The 16505-nt window shown below is 39.8% G+C and overlaps 1 protein-coding gene across 1 annotated transcript in view; it reads left to right on the top strand.

Moving 5' to 3' along the window:
- XRCC5 (X-ray repair cross complementing 5) overlaps nucleotides 1-13029 on the top strand; it is a 75734-nt gene extending 62705 nt beyond the window's left edge. Inside the window, exons 18-21 of the mRNA XM_074967046.1 lie at nucleotides 194-290; nucleotides 1818-1885; nucleotides 8118-8189; nucleotides 9073-13029. Coding sequence (XP_074823147.1) covers nucleotides 194-290; nucleotides 1818-1885; nucleotides 8118-8189; nucleotides 9073-9087 — 252 coding nt within the window. The 3' untranslated portion in view covers nucleotides 9088-13029. The remainder of the gene's footprint in view (nucleotides 1-193; nucleotides 291-1817; nucleotides 1886-8117; nucleotides 8190-9072) is intronic.
- Nucleotides 13030-16505: the final 3476 nt, after the last annotated feature.

Raw genomic sequence — 16505 nt, 5'->3', positions numbered from 1 at the left:
AAACCGGTTTCTTTTGTGACGCCCTGCACATTAGAAGCTCTGGTTCTAGTGGAGCTAGATGAATGTGCAATGGCTTGGAATGTCTTTTTTCCTGTTCCCCATGTTAGGTGTCTTTATGATACATTAAGATTACAGCTCTTTGGTATTAAGCTAACTTTATTTTTCTGAATTATCTTTGTTGTTGTTTTTCCAGCTGGCAGAGGTGCAGTGCTTTAATGATTTCCTCCGGGCCCTGAAAGAAAAGGTGGAAGACAAAACCTTAGCTGATTTCTGGGAGATTCTGATACAAGGTATGATGACAATTGACTCTCCCTCTGCATCTCCCACACAATTTTTCTTCAAATGGTAAATTGTGTGAGGGGAATCTACATGTTAGCAGTTGGACGCTGAAAATGAACACAGACCAGCATTTCTAGTGTAGAGAGTTGGTGCATACCATGTAAAACTTGTCTTTCGTTACTATATAGCTTTGTTTTGCACTGATTTCATATAAACAGTATTTCAGAATGCTATACCAAGTTAAATTCAGTTACAATGGTAAATTGATAGCACAGTGAGAGAAAAATTAAATGGTGCAGGGCAAGGAAGAGACAATATTTCAGATACGTTTTAAAATAAACGGAGAGCTGATGCACTGGAGAGAGAGAGGAAGGCTCTCCCAGATGGCAGAAGCTGCAAAGAAGACTCATACACAAAGTGATCAGTGACATATTTCAGTGATGTAAGAGTGACCTGCAGGAAGGAATATGTAGTAACATGATGCACTGATGATTAAACTGAGGAGGAAGGCAGCATACTTCTAAAAGACTTGGATGGACTAGGAGCAAATGGACTTGGACTTCTAAAAGACTTGGATGGACTAGGCAAATAAGTGAGGATTTTTATGAGCATGAAAAACCTGATGCTCTAAATAGTCTTCCCTTTACTTGGCACGAGTGCTTATGAAAATATACTCTAAATGCACAGTTGCCTCTTTTCATTTTACGTATGGTAATATATAATTTGCTTTTGCATAGCACTTTTCATACAGAAGGACTCCCAACTACATATAGAGGCAACTTGCACCCATTGCTGAAATCCAGCCGTTGCTGGGATAGAGCATAGCAGTTGTTCAGCAGTGCACAGTAACAGCTTAGGACATCACACGAAGAATATCATATCCAGTTGAAACTGGGGAGGGAGAAAACAGGCTTGAGGAAGTTTAATTAGACACATAATAAACCTTTTGAAAATACTGGGTTCATAATGGAAATTTGGACCAACCAAAGTCATGCTGGTATGTTCTGTTGTAATAATTTACAGATAGTACAAACCAGAATTTCCAGCAAGATGAACAATTTCGGGAGGAAGAAGAATTTACAAATACAAGCTGCACTATCTGAGATTTGCATATTGGGAAGATAAAGTGTTTTCTGCATAATCTGTCTTGTAAACATTGGTTTGTGTGGCAGAAGTGAACTTCTCTTGGATGATTAGAAGTTGGAGGGTCTACTGTATGTTTGAAGTATAATTTTTCCCTAGATTTCATATTTGATCTGTGATTTCAGTGTCCCAATAATTTGTCATAATATATCCAGTTACTTAAATGGATGCCTCCAGTAAAGTATAAATATGCATTAATTGTACTTGTATGTCACCATAGTTGACTCACCTGTGAAAACTACCGTGTCCTTTTAATTTGAGATTATTTTTATTTTATTTTTGTCAGTGATGACACATTTAGAAGTTTGAATTCGAAACACTTTCCATTTATAACATTGAGTGGTTTTCAGGTAAAGCTTTATAATGATATTTTGATATGATTTGATTTTCCTCAGATGGAATCTCTTTGATCTCCAAAGATGAAGCAGAAGGTAGTTCAGTGACTCACGAGGAAGCCAAAAAGGTATTGCTTTTAAACTTTTACTTATCTGTATAAAGCCTTTGCTATTCCAGAGAAGCCATTTTCTTATCTGGACGAACCTTTAAGTGAACGAAATAGGGCCTGGATGAATGGAGAATGGAGTCCTTGGACAATAGAAGTTAAGGGGCCTCAACTCGGGGAAATTTCTCCCTTAATGCGCACCGTATTATATTGTTTCAGACTGCCTGCAGACAGGGTGTGTTATTGTCTAGACATATTTTCCAGACGAAACACTTCAGGAACTCAGTTTAGTGGAGCGGCAACAGGCTGTTAGTATGTACAGGACTGTTGCTGGCTTCTGGCACTCTGAAACCTGTTAGAATGACGTCCTCCTTGATCTGGGAGAAGTGTAATCTAGTTATTAGAGCATGCGTGTGGAAATCAGGAACTTCTGAGGTCTAATCCCAGCTCTGGCACTGACTTCTGTGGCCTTGACCAACTGACAACCTTTGTGTGTCAGTTTCCCCTTTTGTAAATGTTGCACAACAGCGCACTGGAAACAAAAGGTGTTAAATGTTTGAAGGTATTCCTTATGCATAACAATATTGGCAGCAATGAAGGTGCAAAGCACTGCAGTTAGCATAAGGAACAGAATGGGGCATGCAGGGCAGCCTGTTCCAGTGAAGGCAGAAAGGCAGTTTGAAGGGAAAGTAGATACAGTGGTGGCTGAATCAAGAACTATTTTTGTATTTATCTTCAAGAAGATGAACATAAATCCTTATACCCAGCTGGCATCCATGGTTTAAACATAGCTTCAGAGGGAGAGGGCTTCTGTGTACAGATTCCACGGTTGAAACCCCTAAACATTTCAGCTGGAAAGCAACTTTCCAGCTGAAAAAGAACTGCTTGGAACTGCTCAAGCCTCATACTATTAAGCAGCAGGGTTTGGTGTAGATTCTTCATGTCTAGTGAATAGATGTGAGGCTGTACTCTGGAGACCACTGTCCCTTTTCACCTGAAGCAGCTGCAGAGACATATGTGCACCTTAAGATGACCTTGGCATATTCACATCTCACTTAACATGAGGAAAAACACAGAAAAGTTGATAGAAAGGGGGTCAATGAAATGCTATGGTACTATAACGAAATAGGAAAATCCAACACACTGAAGCTAACACATATACAGATTAGAGTTGTCAAAGCTGTCAAGAAATTGGTTCAGCCAGGAAGGGTCCATGGCCTTTTTCTGGTCATACATAACTATGCAAACTATATTTCTCTTCCCAGCCCCATGTACCGAGAGAGGTGGCATTTAGTTATTAGTTTTATTAGTTACTTAAACATTTCACTCCGAAGGAACTTCATTGTCTAGAACAAAACCAACCCTAGTGTCCATAATATACACTACATGAAGTTACCTTTCAGTTCTTAAAGCCCTCTCTATTCTAACAAAGAAAGCACAACAAACCAACCACTGGCTGAAACACTGAGCTTGCCGTGGCTGTACAATACCATGCATCCATTCACACACAACACAGAAGCAAAGCCTAGTAATAGGTCTTTGCTTGTGGCTTCCCATCTAAACTAGGGAGAAACCTGTGTAGACTAAACTCAGATCTGGCTGACGTGGTGCATTGCAATTAACCATTATCCTACAGTCAGAGCTCACAGATACATTTTGTAGTACATTCTGCCTTGCAAACAATTTGGGCTCCTTGTCTCACTGCACCACTAAGTGAAACAATATTCTGGAGGAGCAAGAAACAGGGCTTCCCCATCAAAGTAATCTATTGGACAATGGCTAGTAGACCGTGAGTTCAGGTCTCACCTCTCCTATTCATTGGTGCATTTCAACCTTTCTAACCATGGCCTCATATCCTTACCATAGAAGGCAGGCAACTATCATTAATTTCCTCTAATTTTTTAAGATAAGTTAACTGAGATGTTGCACAGTTCTGGCATAGCTAGCAATAGAGCAAAGATCAGAGTTTTACAGCATGGCAGACCCAAGTCTCAGCCGCGCTATATTTCAGAACGAATGTGCCAAATCTATTTGCTTGGCTATTTTGTCTGTAACCACCGCTGACCCTAGACGACACCCCCTTCCCAAACCCAGGAGGAGAGTCCTGATTCCCAGCATTTTATTGTTCTCCAGATTCTAAGCATCCTATGCAAGGCCCTTTTCCTTAAATCCCCACCTGTAACAAATTGCAAAAAACAGTTCATTTGATTCACACACTGAGAAAATATACTTTGAAATAGATTTTATAGTTAAAATCCACTAATGTCAGTTATGTCACAACATGCAACAAAGTACAGGTGTTCCATGTTTCAGTAATTTGTCACACATTTTGATTGCTTGTGTCTTGCACTGGTAAGTTTGAAGGTTGAGAGGTGTGCTACCAAGGCAGTGCCTTGTTTTAGGCGAGAACACAAAAACCTCTGCTCAGGAGTACTCGGTACTATGTGAGTAGCTTCAGAAGTCCCAGAATACATTAGTACAGCATGAGATGTAAGGCACATGCTGTATATGAATGCTGCATGAGGGAGAAAATTAGAGCAGAAGGCTATTCAATACAGTGGCAGCGCCTTTGGGGTTCTTTTTCTTTTAGATAAACTATATTGCTCTAGTGTATTTCCTTACTTTCCTTCATTGAGAAAAATGGTCTCATTGTCTAGTCTTTTCTGTAATGATGCAGATGGGAAGTTACTCTTTAGAGCATAGAGATGATAGGTTAATAGATCAGACTTGCCAAGTGCTTTTTCTGGTTGCTTTGGGAAAGATAATGGATTTCAGCACAACTATTATATGTAATTTGCTTCAGCATAAATGCAAAACAGATCTTGTCAGAAAAAATCAATTGCAGATGTTTAGTACTTGATGGAAACTTAAAGCTTCAGGTTATTGCTAAGCAAATTTTCATCTCAGATTTCCTTAGATTGTAAAGTGTTATTTACACCTAGTTTAGAGTAAAATGTTAATTCTGAGAACTCTGAACAAATGTGCAACTCTCACAGATCCTATCTGATGTCAATTAACTATGTAAAAAGGGATTTGCTCTGGTGAAAAAACCCTTTCAAAGCTGACAGTAGCATTAACTTTAGTTTGATTATATGTGTTCTATACTACCAGACTCAAACCAGTAGGAAAACGTGCATGAATGCATAGTGTATTGGCACTGTGTAGTCCTTCCAGCTCTGTAACCTTTTCCTATTTGTGTTGCCTCAGTTACAAAGGCAATAAGATAAGTTGAGCAGTGTATGTTAAATGTGTTATGATGTAGAATAAAGTTTCTATACAGTTCTCGGCATCTGCTATTCAAATGTAAAAAGGATCTAACCTTTGGATAGTGAGACAAGTAAGGTGGATATTGTATACAAAAATGATTAAAAAGTGACATCACATTTCTTTCTTATTCTGGTGGATGTGATACAGGGTCCTTTCCCTCTAAATTAACTTTCTGTATACACTGAAGCTGGGAGAGTGGGTCAGAGGAAGAGACCTAAAAAAAATTGGGACCAGTAGATATGCTTCTGGTGTGTGGGTTTTTCCACTCTCCTTGGGGATTTAGAATTAGGGGGTTCAGAGAATGAGGGACTAGATTACTACCTGGGATGGTAGCAGAGTTCAGCAGATATTAGAAGGCCAGGGTAACTGCTGAAATCCTTTTTTCCTCCCCTTTCCAGAGCTGTGATTTATGTTGTTCCTGGAACATTTTGTAAAAACACATTTTTGCTTCTTCTGAGGGTATGGCTACGCTGCAGAGAGTTTATCAACATAGCTGCATTGCCATAGTTATGCCAGCAGAACCCTGTAGCGTAGACCCAGCAGGGAAGGGGTTTACCTGTTGGTGTAGAAACACCACCTCCCTGTGCAAAGGTAGCTAAGTTGATGGAAGCATTCTTCCACGACACTGCTGTGTCTGCTCTGGGGGTTAGGTCAACGTAGTTGTTGGTCAGGAATGTGTTTTTTTCACATCCCTGATTGATGTAGGTATGTAGACCTAGCTTTTAAGTGTAGGCCAGGCCTAAGTATGAAGTGCTGTCTTAACAGTGATGGATAATGCTCAGATCATATAAAAAAGGGGCATTCTACCACCTCCGCCTACTTTAACTCTCTGATTTGTATCTATTTATTAAAAAGAAAAGGAGTACTAGTGGCACCTTAGAGACTAACCGATTTATTTGAGCATAAGCTTTCGTGAGCTTCATGCATCTGATGAAGTGAGCTGTCGCTCATGAAAGCTTATGCTCAAATAAATTGGTTAGTCTCTAAGGTGCCACTAGTACTCCTTTTCTTTTTGCGAATACAGACTAACACGGCTGCTACTCTGAAACCTGTCTATTTATTGTTACCCTTATTTACACATCTGACACTTCAGATGAAGGGAGAATGGAGATATTTAGCACCATTAATCCCCCACTGTATCTATCTCACCTACCTACTTACATGATCCCCCTTATTGTAGTGAGCCGGTACAACATCGTGCATCAACTATGGGAAAGGGACTGAGAGACTTTTTCCATTGGACCATATGAACTGGAACCATAAACTCACTGAACATTAAATCCCACCAAATGAGGGTAGATCCATCCTCATCATCGTATCCACTCATTATACTCCACACCTGAACATAGCCATTATATGGACAACATACCCCCATAGCTCAATGTCTGTACTTTGACCCGTTAAACTTTTACCTCCGATCGGGGAGATTGCAGATTATGTATTCCTTACGCCACCCGCTCCTAAACCGAATTTCGCACCCCTTGATAATCTGTACCTTATTCCCTGATAACCAGAAACTTCTATGCCTAAACTCTGTACCGTTTTCTTTTTACTTCAACATTATCTTAATAAAATTATTAAATCTGAAGTCCTCAGATAATCAGAGATCTGCTTCAGAAGCCAGCTGTGTTTGTGTAATGAAAACCAGCTAAAAATTCAAAAAGGTACTTACAACCCTTCTGTTTTAAGTTTAATTCTTCTCAGACAAAAATTTTCCTTTTGCTTCTTACCTAGAGCCACTGCTGCAGTACCCTTAAATTACAGAAGACAATGCTGGAAAAATTCCTGTAATATTAGATGCTTTAGTCCATCTCCACTGCCACTTTCTCATCTAGGGCAGGGTTGTTCCCAGATACATATTCTCAAGTGTTATGTACAGTCTTCTTTTAAGTGGCCCAGCTGTGGAGAAGGAGGGGATTTCCACTTTTTCCATTAGGATAATTGCTAAAATAATATTAACTAACAGTAAGATCTTCAGACTGTGGAACACAATTCACTTAAGTCATGTTCTGTTTTTGTGTTTTCTTTGCTATTATTGCTGATAACTTCTTGCCCTTATAAAGTAATGGAACAAATAGTAAGAGAGAGAAATAACTTAGAGATAGTTACACTTTAGGAGCTATCTATATATGGACCTCATTATCATAGCATCTGAGCTAGTTATCTTTACCCTTTTTTTATGATATGATACGCTAAGTGGAGGGCATCTAGTGAGTTGCACTGGCTTAGTGAGATAGAATGTTTGGGCAGGTTTCAGAGTAGCAGCCGTGTTAGTCTATATTCGCAAAAAGAAAAGGAGGACTTGTGGCACCTTAGAGACTAACCAATTTATTTGAGCATAAGCTTTCATGAGCTAGTGAGCTGTAGCTCACGAAAGCTTATGCTCAAATAAATTGGTTAGTCTCTAAGGTGCCACAAGTACTCCTTTTCTTTTTAATGTTTGGGCACATTCATTATGTAAAGATCTATTTGATAAAGAAAATCATTCTAACCACCTACACGTTTGAGGTTTTGTTTAGATCCAGGTAATTAATTGAGTTTAGTGGAACCAGGATTTGGTCCTTGGATTTTATTTAGCAAAAATTTCTAGTCTGTAGACTTGCATATGTGTAAATTATTATGAAGGGGAAAAGTAACTTTTTTTTTGTTCGTGTGTCTGTTTGTTGTTGCTGTTTTTAAGCATTCATAGCTTCAAACATTATTGGTCATAAAATTATCTTAACTCCCTGTATATATGCACCCCTCATCCTTAGTCCTGAGGAAATTTTCTGAGATTTGACTTTAAAGTGCTACAGGTTGGTGATGAGGATGAAAACTCAAACAAAACTTCAGCGGTAATTATTGGAGTCTTTCTATATGGAATTCTCAGCTCATGTGGGTTTTTGTTTTGTTTTGTTTACACCTGTCAAAATACTTTCCATTCATTTAATGCTAAATGGCTGACTTTTGTCTCCATAACTCAGATGAATTTTTTTTTTTTTTTCAGTTCTTGGCCCCCAAAGAAAAACCTGCTGAAGCTCCGTCAATGGCTGGTGAAGGTGGTGATGTGGATGATTTAGTAAGTATCATGAAGACATGATATGGCTTTATGATTAAAGTAGTTGGATTGTTTCAGTGAGAGGGATAAGATTTTTAAAAGCAACAGGGGTGAGGACTTGCCATGGACTTGTGTCCTAGAAAACACATAAGGAATTAAGGCACAAAGGAACCCCTATGAAATACTTAGTTGCTATTGTAAATGTAACCAGATAGTAGTGTCATAATGGCAGGCACTGGGCTGTGCTGTTACACTTGCGCTGTTTACATAGATTAATCCTCTCCTTCCCAGTGTTTAAAAAAAAAAAAAAAAAAGCCATTCAGGCTACTCTTTTGATAGCAAATTGTTATAATTTAATGTAACAACACTTTGGAAAGCCTGAGCTGTAGAGCAGCTATTTGTGTGGGTTGAAAAATAAAAACCATTAAGAAAAACATATTTTAATCTGCTCAATTAACCTAGTACAGACAGGCTTGCGGAAATTCAGGCATTTAATGGGTTTATTATGTATAAACAATTTAGCCTCTTTTTTTCCCCTTTTTCATGCGGAGTCATTACAAATGAAACATATCTGCAAGGCTTCAGACAATAGTCTATCCAGTCTTAGAACTTTCATGGCTGGAAGCTTTCTTCATTTGCGCTGTGCTGGGTAGCTTAAAAAAAAAATCTATACATTGCATTTACGACTTCGTGGTAATACAGTTTTGGCTGATTCTCTGCTCATTCATGAAGACACATAGAGTACGAGTATTCCACAGGCCTTTCATATTTTATCATAAAGTGTGTATCCAAGTGCGTTAGGCTGTACATACTTTTTTTTCTGATTGCCATCCCTACCTAACCTGTGAGAGCAATAACTTGAAGCCAGTGCCTCTTATTCCAAATTTATCATTTTCTTTTGCAGCTGGACATGATGTAAGTGGCTGGACAATATATGGGGACCTCTGAAGAACTCTGTGGCAGGGGGCATAAAATAGCCATTGAAGAGAAGATCCATCATCCATTCTTCTGTTGGTAGAGGTTTCTTGAGAGAGAACAGCAGTTTCAAAGGCACTTCTATTTGGCATAAACCTCAGAGCTGAATCAACTGCAGTTAGTACAAGACTTAATGTCGATTATTTCAATCTTCTGTACATTTTCTGTAGTAAATCTTTTTTCTAAAAAGAAGTTGTTTCACTCTCAATATTGTAATGTTACTATGGTATTTCAGATTCCAGCTAACCACCACTAAATTTTAGTGAGGGCCAGTGTTGGTGTCTTACATCATTGGTGTATTATTTGGAGAGAATGAAGTATGGAGGTCGGAGTGAAATCACAAGATAATATAGAGGAAGTTTTAGTAAGAGTAAATCAGTAGCTTCCTAATTATAAAGGAAGAAAGACATCACTTTTCATGGTCTCTGTCAAATCAGGAAAGGGAAAACCAGTAGGTATTTTCGGTTAAAAAGAGTAACTTAAAATATTTCCAGTCCACAGATTCATAATGTATTTGCTCAAAATATAAAACTGAGTCTACAGTACACAGCAAAATATTTCCATCATGTTGATTTGTCACAGTATATCCCAATCAGTGATTATTCTTTTGTTTTTCTTGTTTGGATCCTCTTTCCCAGCATGAGACAGTAACAGCGTTGTTTAGAAGTTATCTTTCATTTTACTCTTCAGTCTCTGCCTATTTCAGTGAGGACCATCACCATCCATTTGTTATGTTCTCCTAATGTACCTGAAGGCCTCATTCTCTGCTTGATGCACCTTCAGGTCCTCCACAGACTTTAACTGGTGCATTTATCTTAGCTATCTCAATCCTAACACAATGAATGAGTCACTTGTTCCCCTCTTGTGCATTGCAGCTAATTGCTAACAAGCTTCAGAGGAATCTTTTAGAGTTAAAAAATTGAAAGTACTCAGCACAGATGATTATGGTATTCCAAAAGATATATTGCTACACACAGTGCTTGCCACAAGCAACCAGAGTGAAGTAAGTGGTTCAGTTAGGACTGAGAAGACACCTGAATTCTGCTTGGAACCAGTTACTTGGTCATGGTATCCTGTGATAGACTTATACTGCAAACACTTTTTCTGGGATTAGTTTGTTAACGCCTTATTCATTGTTAAAAATATGTCGTCTTGTTATTGTTAACATAAGCATACTATATGGAAGGAGGTTGAGACAACGGTAATCTGTAAGACTCGGGCTATGCTTAAAATGAGCTTTGATTTGGAATGTCTGCACTTCTTATAGAGTGATTCCAGGTTCAGGTAACACAGTGTCTCCTCTCCCTTCCTGGCCACACAGGAACACTCTCTCTACCCTACTCTCTCATTGCCCCACGTTTGGGTCACATGTGGATGATGGCCACCCACACTGAGTTCAGAATGAGTTTCGTAGATCCATAGATATTAAGGTCAGAAGGGACCATTATGATCATCTAGTCTGACCTCCTGCACAATGCAGGCCACAGAATCTCACCCACCCACTCCTGTGATAAACCTCTCATCTATGTCTGAGCTATTGAAGTCCTCAAATCATTGCTTAAAGACTTCAAGGAGCAGAGAATCCTCCAGTAAGTGACCCGTGCCCCATGCTACAGAGGAAGGCGAAAAACCTCCAGGGCCTCTTCCAATCTGCCCTGGAGGAAAATTCCTTCCCGACCCCAAATATGGCGATCAGCTGAACCCTGAGCATATGGGCAAGATTCAGCAGTCAGATACTCAGGAAAGAATTCTCTGTAGTAACTCAGATCCCACCCCATCTAACATCCCATCCCATTGGGCCTATTTACCATGAATATTTAAAGATCAATTAATTGCCAAAATCTGAGAGCATCCTTTGGAGCTGGCTTCCCCTGGGGCTGATTGGCAGCAAATAGACTGTTGGCCGAATCACCAGAGCCTTAGTGTCCCCCAGAATATTTTTTTATAATTTTAAATAATATATAACTGGCTACAAATCCATTCTTTTGAGTGTTTTTTATATCAAATATCCATGTTGTCCACTGGCTGGTTTTTAGTTTTCTTATTAAAAAAATGGGTTAATGCAGTATTTCAAGGGCCTTTTTTTCAACCCATTTTGGCATTCTTTAGAACCATATCGGCTAAAATCAGTTCATGATAGACTGTTTCCTACCTTTTTGGAAGAGATATATTATGACTGTTGGGGTGGCCTCTTAAGACTGGAGGTTGCCTAATGAAGGTGGTCTCTTACACAGTTTTCATTTTAAATAAAGCTAGCTCTGAACGTGAAAAGCCCTGTATAAATGTCAAGTGTGATTCTGTTGTCTGTGTTTTACAAACATTAATCCCCACAACACCCCCATGAGGTAGGTATCCCCATTTTACAGAGATATTTAATGGTCTTGGCCAGGCCCACAGGGGGATTTAGAAGTCCTTCTGTGAGCCAGGATTAAAAACAAACAGTGAACATACATAAGTCAATATGGTGGTATCCCACGGGATAGCCTGCTGCTTGCACAGTACATTTATACTCAGAGTTGCTAGATCTGAAGAAGGTGAACAAGGATTTAAAGGATTTAAGGAAGGTATTAAATGAAACAGAATGGACTCCTAGGAAGTACCTGAGACTCTTTCATTCATTCTAACTCTCCCATCATTACGATCGTAATAGTTCAAGATGTAAAAGACTTGCTGCATCACTGAGTCCATTACCTTGCAAGGACATGGGACCAAGGACAGGGTAGGCCCATTACTCCATGGGCCAGGGGAGAAACAATAACAGAAAATGTGGGAATGGCAGAAGTGCTAAATGGCTTTTTTGTTTCGGTTTTCACCAAAAAGTTTAATAGTGATTGGATATCTAACATAGTGAATGACAGTGAAAATGAGGTAGGATTAGAGGCTAAAATAGGGAAAGAACAAGTTAAAAATTATTTAGACAAGTTAGATGTCTTCAAGTCACCAGGCCATGATGAAATACATCCTAGGTACAAGGAGCTGACAAAAGAGATATCTGAGCCATTAGTGATTATCTTCTAAAAGTTATGGAAGACGGGAGAGATTCTAGAGGACTGGAAAAGGGCAAATATAGTGCCCATCTATAAAAAAGGTGAATAAGGACAACCCGGGGAATTACAGACCAGTCAGCTTAACTTCAGCACCTGGAAAGATAATGGAGCAAATAAGCAATCAGTATGCAAACACCTAGAAGATAAGGGACGGTGAGCATGGATTTGGCAAGAACAAATTGTGTAAAACCAACCTAATAGTTTTCTTTGACAGGGTAAAAGGCTTTGTGGTTGGGGGGAAGCGGTAGATGTGGTATATCTTGATTTCAGTAAGATTTGTAATACTGTCTCGCATGACCTTCTCATAAACAAACTAGGGAAATACAGCCTAGAAGGAGCTACTATAAGGTGGATGCATAACTGGTTGGAAAACCATTCCCAGAGGTAGTTATCCGTGGTTTGCAGTCAAGCAGGCAGGGCATATCAAGTGGTGTCCTGCAGGGATCAGTTCTGGGTCCGGTTCTGTTCAATATTTTCGTCAGTGATTTTGATAATGGCATAGAGAGAACAAAGTTTATGGATGATACCAAGCTGGGAGGAGTTGCAAATGCTTTGGAGGATAGGATTGAAATTTAAAATGATCTGGAGAAATGGTTTGAAATAAATAGGATGAAATTCAATAAGGACAAATGCAAAGTACTCCTCTTGGAAGTAACTATCAGTTGCACACGTAAAAAATGGGTAAATGATTGCCTAGGAAGAAGTACTGCAGAAAGGGATCTGGAGTCATAGTGGATTACAAGCTAAATATGGTAACACCCATTGTTTCATGTTCTCTATGTATATAAAATCTCCCCACTGTATTTTCCACTGCATGCATCCGACTGAAGTGAGCTGTAGCTCACGAAAGCTTATGCTCTAATAAATGTGTTAGTCTCTAAGGTGCCACAAGTACTCCTGTTCTTTTTATGGATACAGACTAACACGGCTGCTACCCTGAAAGCTAAATATGAGTCAACAGTGTAACACATGCAAAAAAAAGCTAACATCATTCTGGGATGTATTAACAGGAGTGTTGTAAGCAAGACACAAGAAGTAATTCTTCTGCTTTGCTCCGCGCTGATTAGGCCTCAGCTGGAGTACTGTGTCCAGTTCTGGGCACCACATTTCAGGAATTTCATGGACAAATTGGAGAAAGTCCAGAGAAGAGCAACAAAAAATGATTAAAGGTCTAGAAAACATGACCTATGAGGGAAGATTGAAAGAATTCGGTTTGTTTAGTCTGGAGAAGAAAAGAGTGAGGGGGGACATGATAATAGTTTTCAAGTACAGTAGAACCTCAGAGTTATGAACACCTCGGGAGTGGACGTTTTTTGTAACTCTGAAATGTTCATAACTTTAAACTGAACGTTATGGTTCTTTCAAAAGTTAATAACTGAACATTGACTTAATACAGCTTTGAAACTTTAGTATGTATAAGAAAAATTTTGCTTTTAGCCATCTTAATTTAAATGAAACAAGCACAGAAACAGTTTCCTTATCTTGTCAAATCTTTTATTTTTAAACTCCCCCCCCCCTTTTTTTTTTAGTAGTTTACATTTAACACAGTATTGTACAGTATTTGTGGAGTGTTTTTGTTTGTTTGGGGGTTTTTTTTGGTCTCTGCTGCTGCCTGATTGCATACTTCTGGTTCCAAATGGGGTGTGTGGCTGACTGCTCAGTTCGTAACTCTGGCATTCGCAACTCTGAGGTTCTACAGTACATAAAAGGTTGTTATAAGAAGGAGGGAGAAAAATTGTTTATTTTAACCTCTGAGGATAGGACAAGAAGCCATGGGCTTAAATTGCAGCAAGGGCGGTTTAGGTTGGACATGAGGAAAAACTTCGCAATTGTCAGGGTGGTTAAGCACTGGAATAAATTGCCTAAGGAGGTTGTGGAATCTTCGTCATTAGAGATTTTTAAGAGCAGGTTAGACAAACACCTGTCAGGGATGGTCTAGATAATTCTTAGTCCCTTCATAGAAGACATATCCTAGAACCAAAGGGTTGCAGAGTTCTTCTGCTAATAATATGGGAAGAGCTAACCTTTTTCTGTCTCTGAATGTTGGAATCTTCCTGATCATGGAGCCGAATACTAAATTTTACCACTTTTCTCTTGGTGCTAGGGATCCCTTTCCTGTTCTAAAGAAGTCAGTAGGAATACTACATTCACTGCAGTGACTTTTGTAGGAACGTACACCTTTGTTATGGGATGAAGTGGTATAAAACTTGTGGAGATGGGGAAATTACCAGCGTTTTATATAAGTGCCTGGAGTTTCGACTTAAGAGTGTCAGCTTTTGGGGCAAGAACAGTCTTTTTGTTCTGTATTTGTACAGCACCTAGCGCGATGGGCTCTTGGTCCATGAGTGGCACTCCTAGGTACTGCTGCAGCACAAATAATGTATGGGAGGGGAGAAATTCTCTTCTGATGTCAGCTGGTCATAATCCTGAAGCATGAAGATTGCTAGCCATTGTCTATTTTGTTATAAGCACATTAACCTAGCTAGTGAAACTGCAGATGGTACTAAGTATCTGATCTTCTTCAGCTAAAATAAGCAGTTATTCATACCTGTTAGTTTATTCCAGAAGAAAACTCATTTTTTCACTGAGGTCTTGGCCTCTATACCCCTTCCCTCCAATCTTCATTCTGCTCCCATTTCTCTCACTTGGACTGCAACACAAAGCAGACAGGCACTGGAACGATGTATATCCGTAGTGGTGGGAACATATGCCATGAAAAGCCTCCCCTCTGCCCCAGATAACATCCGAAATTCTTTGAGGACCAAATTGCCAAGAAAAGTTAAAGTGCCTTCCTTGGAAGGGTGACCACAAGCAAGTATGGCACTGGCTGCTGCAGAAGAGCATGGTTGGCTTTATAGGTTGTGTGGAATATGTACATAGCATTTCAGAGCACTGTTTAGTAGGCAGAGTGGTCCCATGGGTGAACTACATGAAGCATGCCTGCCAACCAGCCTTGGGAAGAGCATGTTAAGGTTGTAGGCAGTTTGAGCTATTTTTGGCTTTTAGTTATCAAACCTGAAACCTTCAGCGGCCTAGGTTGCCTCACGCTAAAGAAAACTACCTTGGCTTTTCTAGTTCTTTTATACAAGAACAAAAACAAAAGAGATCAATGACATTAAATATGAAGCAAAATTGAAATCAGAACTGTAGGGGCAAAACATTAGGCTGAAAGACTGTCCAGCCTAACAGAAGCTAGAGCTCTCAAAAGCTGAAATGCTGGATGTTAAACTTAGCTTTTGAGCATGTTCTGGTTTAATCCTGTATGTTTGAGTGGTTATATTTTCCTAGGCAGCGAATTCTGGTGTATTTTCTATGTATTCAAATTTCCTAGGCAGCAAATTCTAATGCACATTGTGGTCCTCAGTAGCAGCCCTTGTCAGTTCCTTCCGCTGAACACAGGCATCGCTAGTTCACCCTGTTCTAGTCTTTCCCAGGTGCAGATCCTGGGAGCCTTCTCAGTCAGACTGGGAGCAGCTGAGGTTGGAATTGATGCTACTGGGTTCTCTGCTGTCTACGGTTAGAAGGAGAGAGATGGGCTGATTCCGCTCCCCTCCTGAGGCATAAGGCCCAGCCTCCCTACACACTGGAAGACAATGAAGCCAGCTCCTGTCAGGGTGGGTGAAGATCAGGACCATAAAAGGTCTGGCACGCCTGCATTTTTTCTTGCTATCCCCAGTTTTCTTTTACTCGTTCCCCCTTCTGGCAAACTGACCACTTCTGTGGTCACAGGGACATAAGCCTTGCCAGGCTGGATCAGACCCCAGGTTTATCTAGCCCAGCAACCTGTCTCTTGAAGTATCCAGTGCAGATTTTCATAGTTTCACAGGTTCCCAGGCCAGAAGGGACCGTTGTGACCATCTAGTCTGACCTGCTGCATAATACAGACTGTAGAACTCCCTGAAAATAATTCCTAGAGCTGATAATTTAGAAAAACCTCCAATCTTGATTTAAAAATTACCTGTCATGGAGAATCCACCACGACCCTTGGTCAGTTGTTCCAGTGCTTGTTCCACATTTGCTGCTGATGGGTTTTTATACCTTCTTCTGAAGCATCTGGGATCCTGGGAAGCATAAATAGGGGGACCTCGAGTATGAGTAGAGAGGTTATTTTACGTCTGTGTCTAGCACTGGAGAGGCCACTACTGGAATATTGTGTCCAGTTCAATTCAACCCACACTTCAAGAAGGATGTTGATAAATTGGAGAGGGTTCAGAGAAGAGCCACAAAAATGATTAAAGGATTAATGCCTTTTAGTGATAGACACACAGTGCTCAATCTATTTAGCTTAACAAAGAGAAAGCTCAGGGGTGACTTG

The sequence above is a fragment of the Natator depressus genome, chromosome 11 (assembly GCF_965152275.1).
Source record: "Natator depressus isolate rNatDep1 chromosome 11, rNatDep2.hap1, whole genome shotgun sequence".
NCBI lineage: Eukaryota > Metazoa > Chordata > Testudines > Cheloniidae > Natator > Natator depressus.
This window is presented reverse-complemented; position numbering and strand designations above follow the sequence as displayed.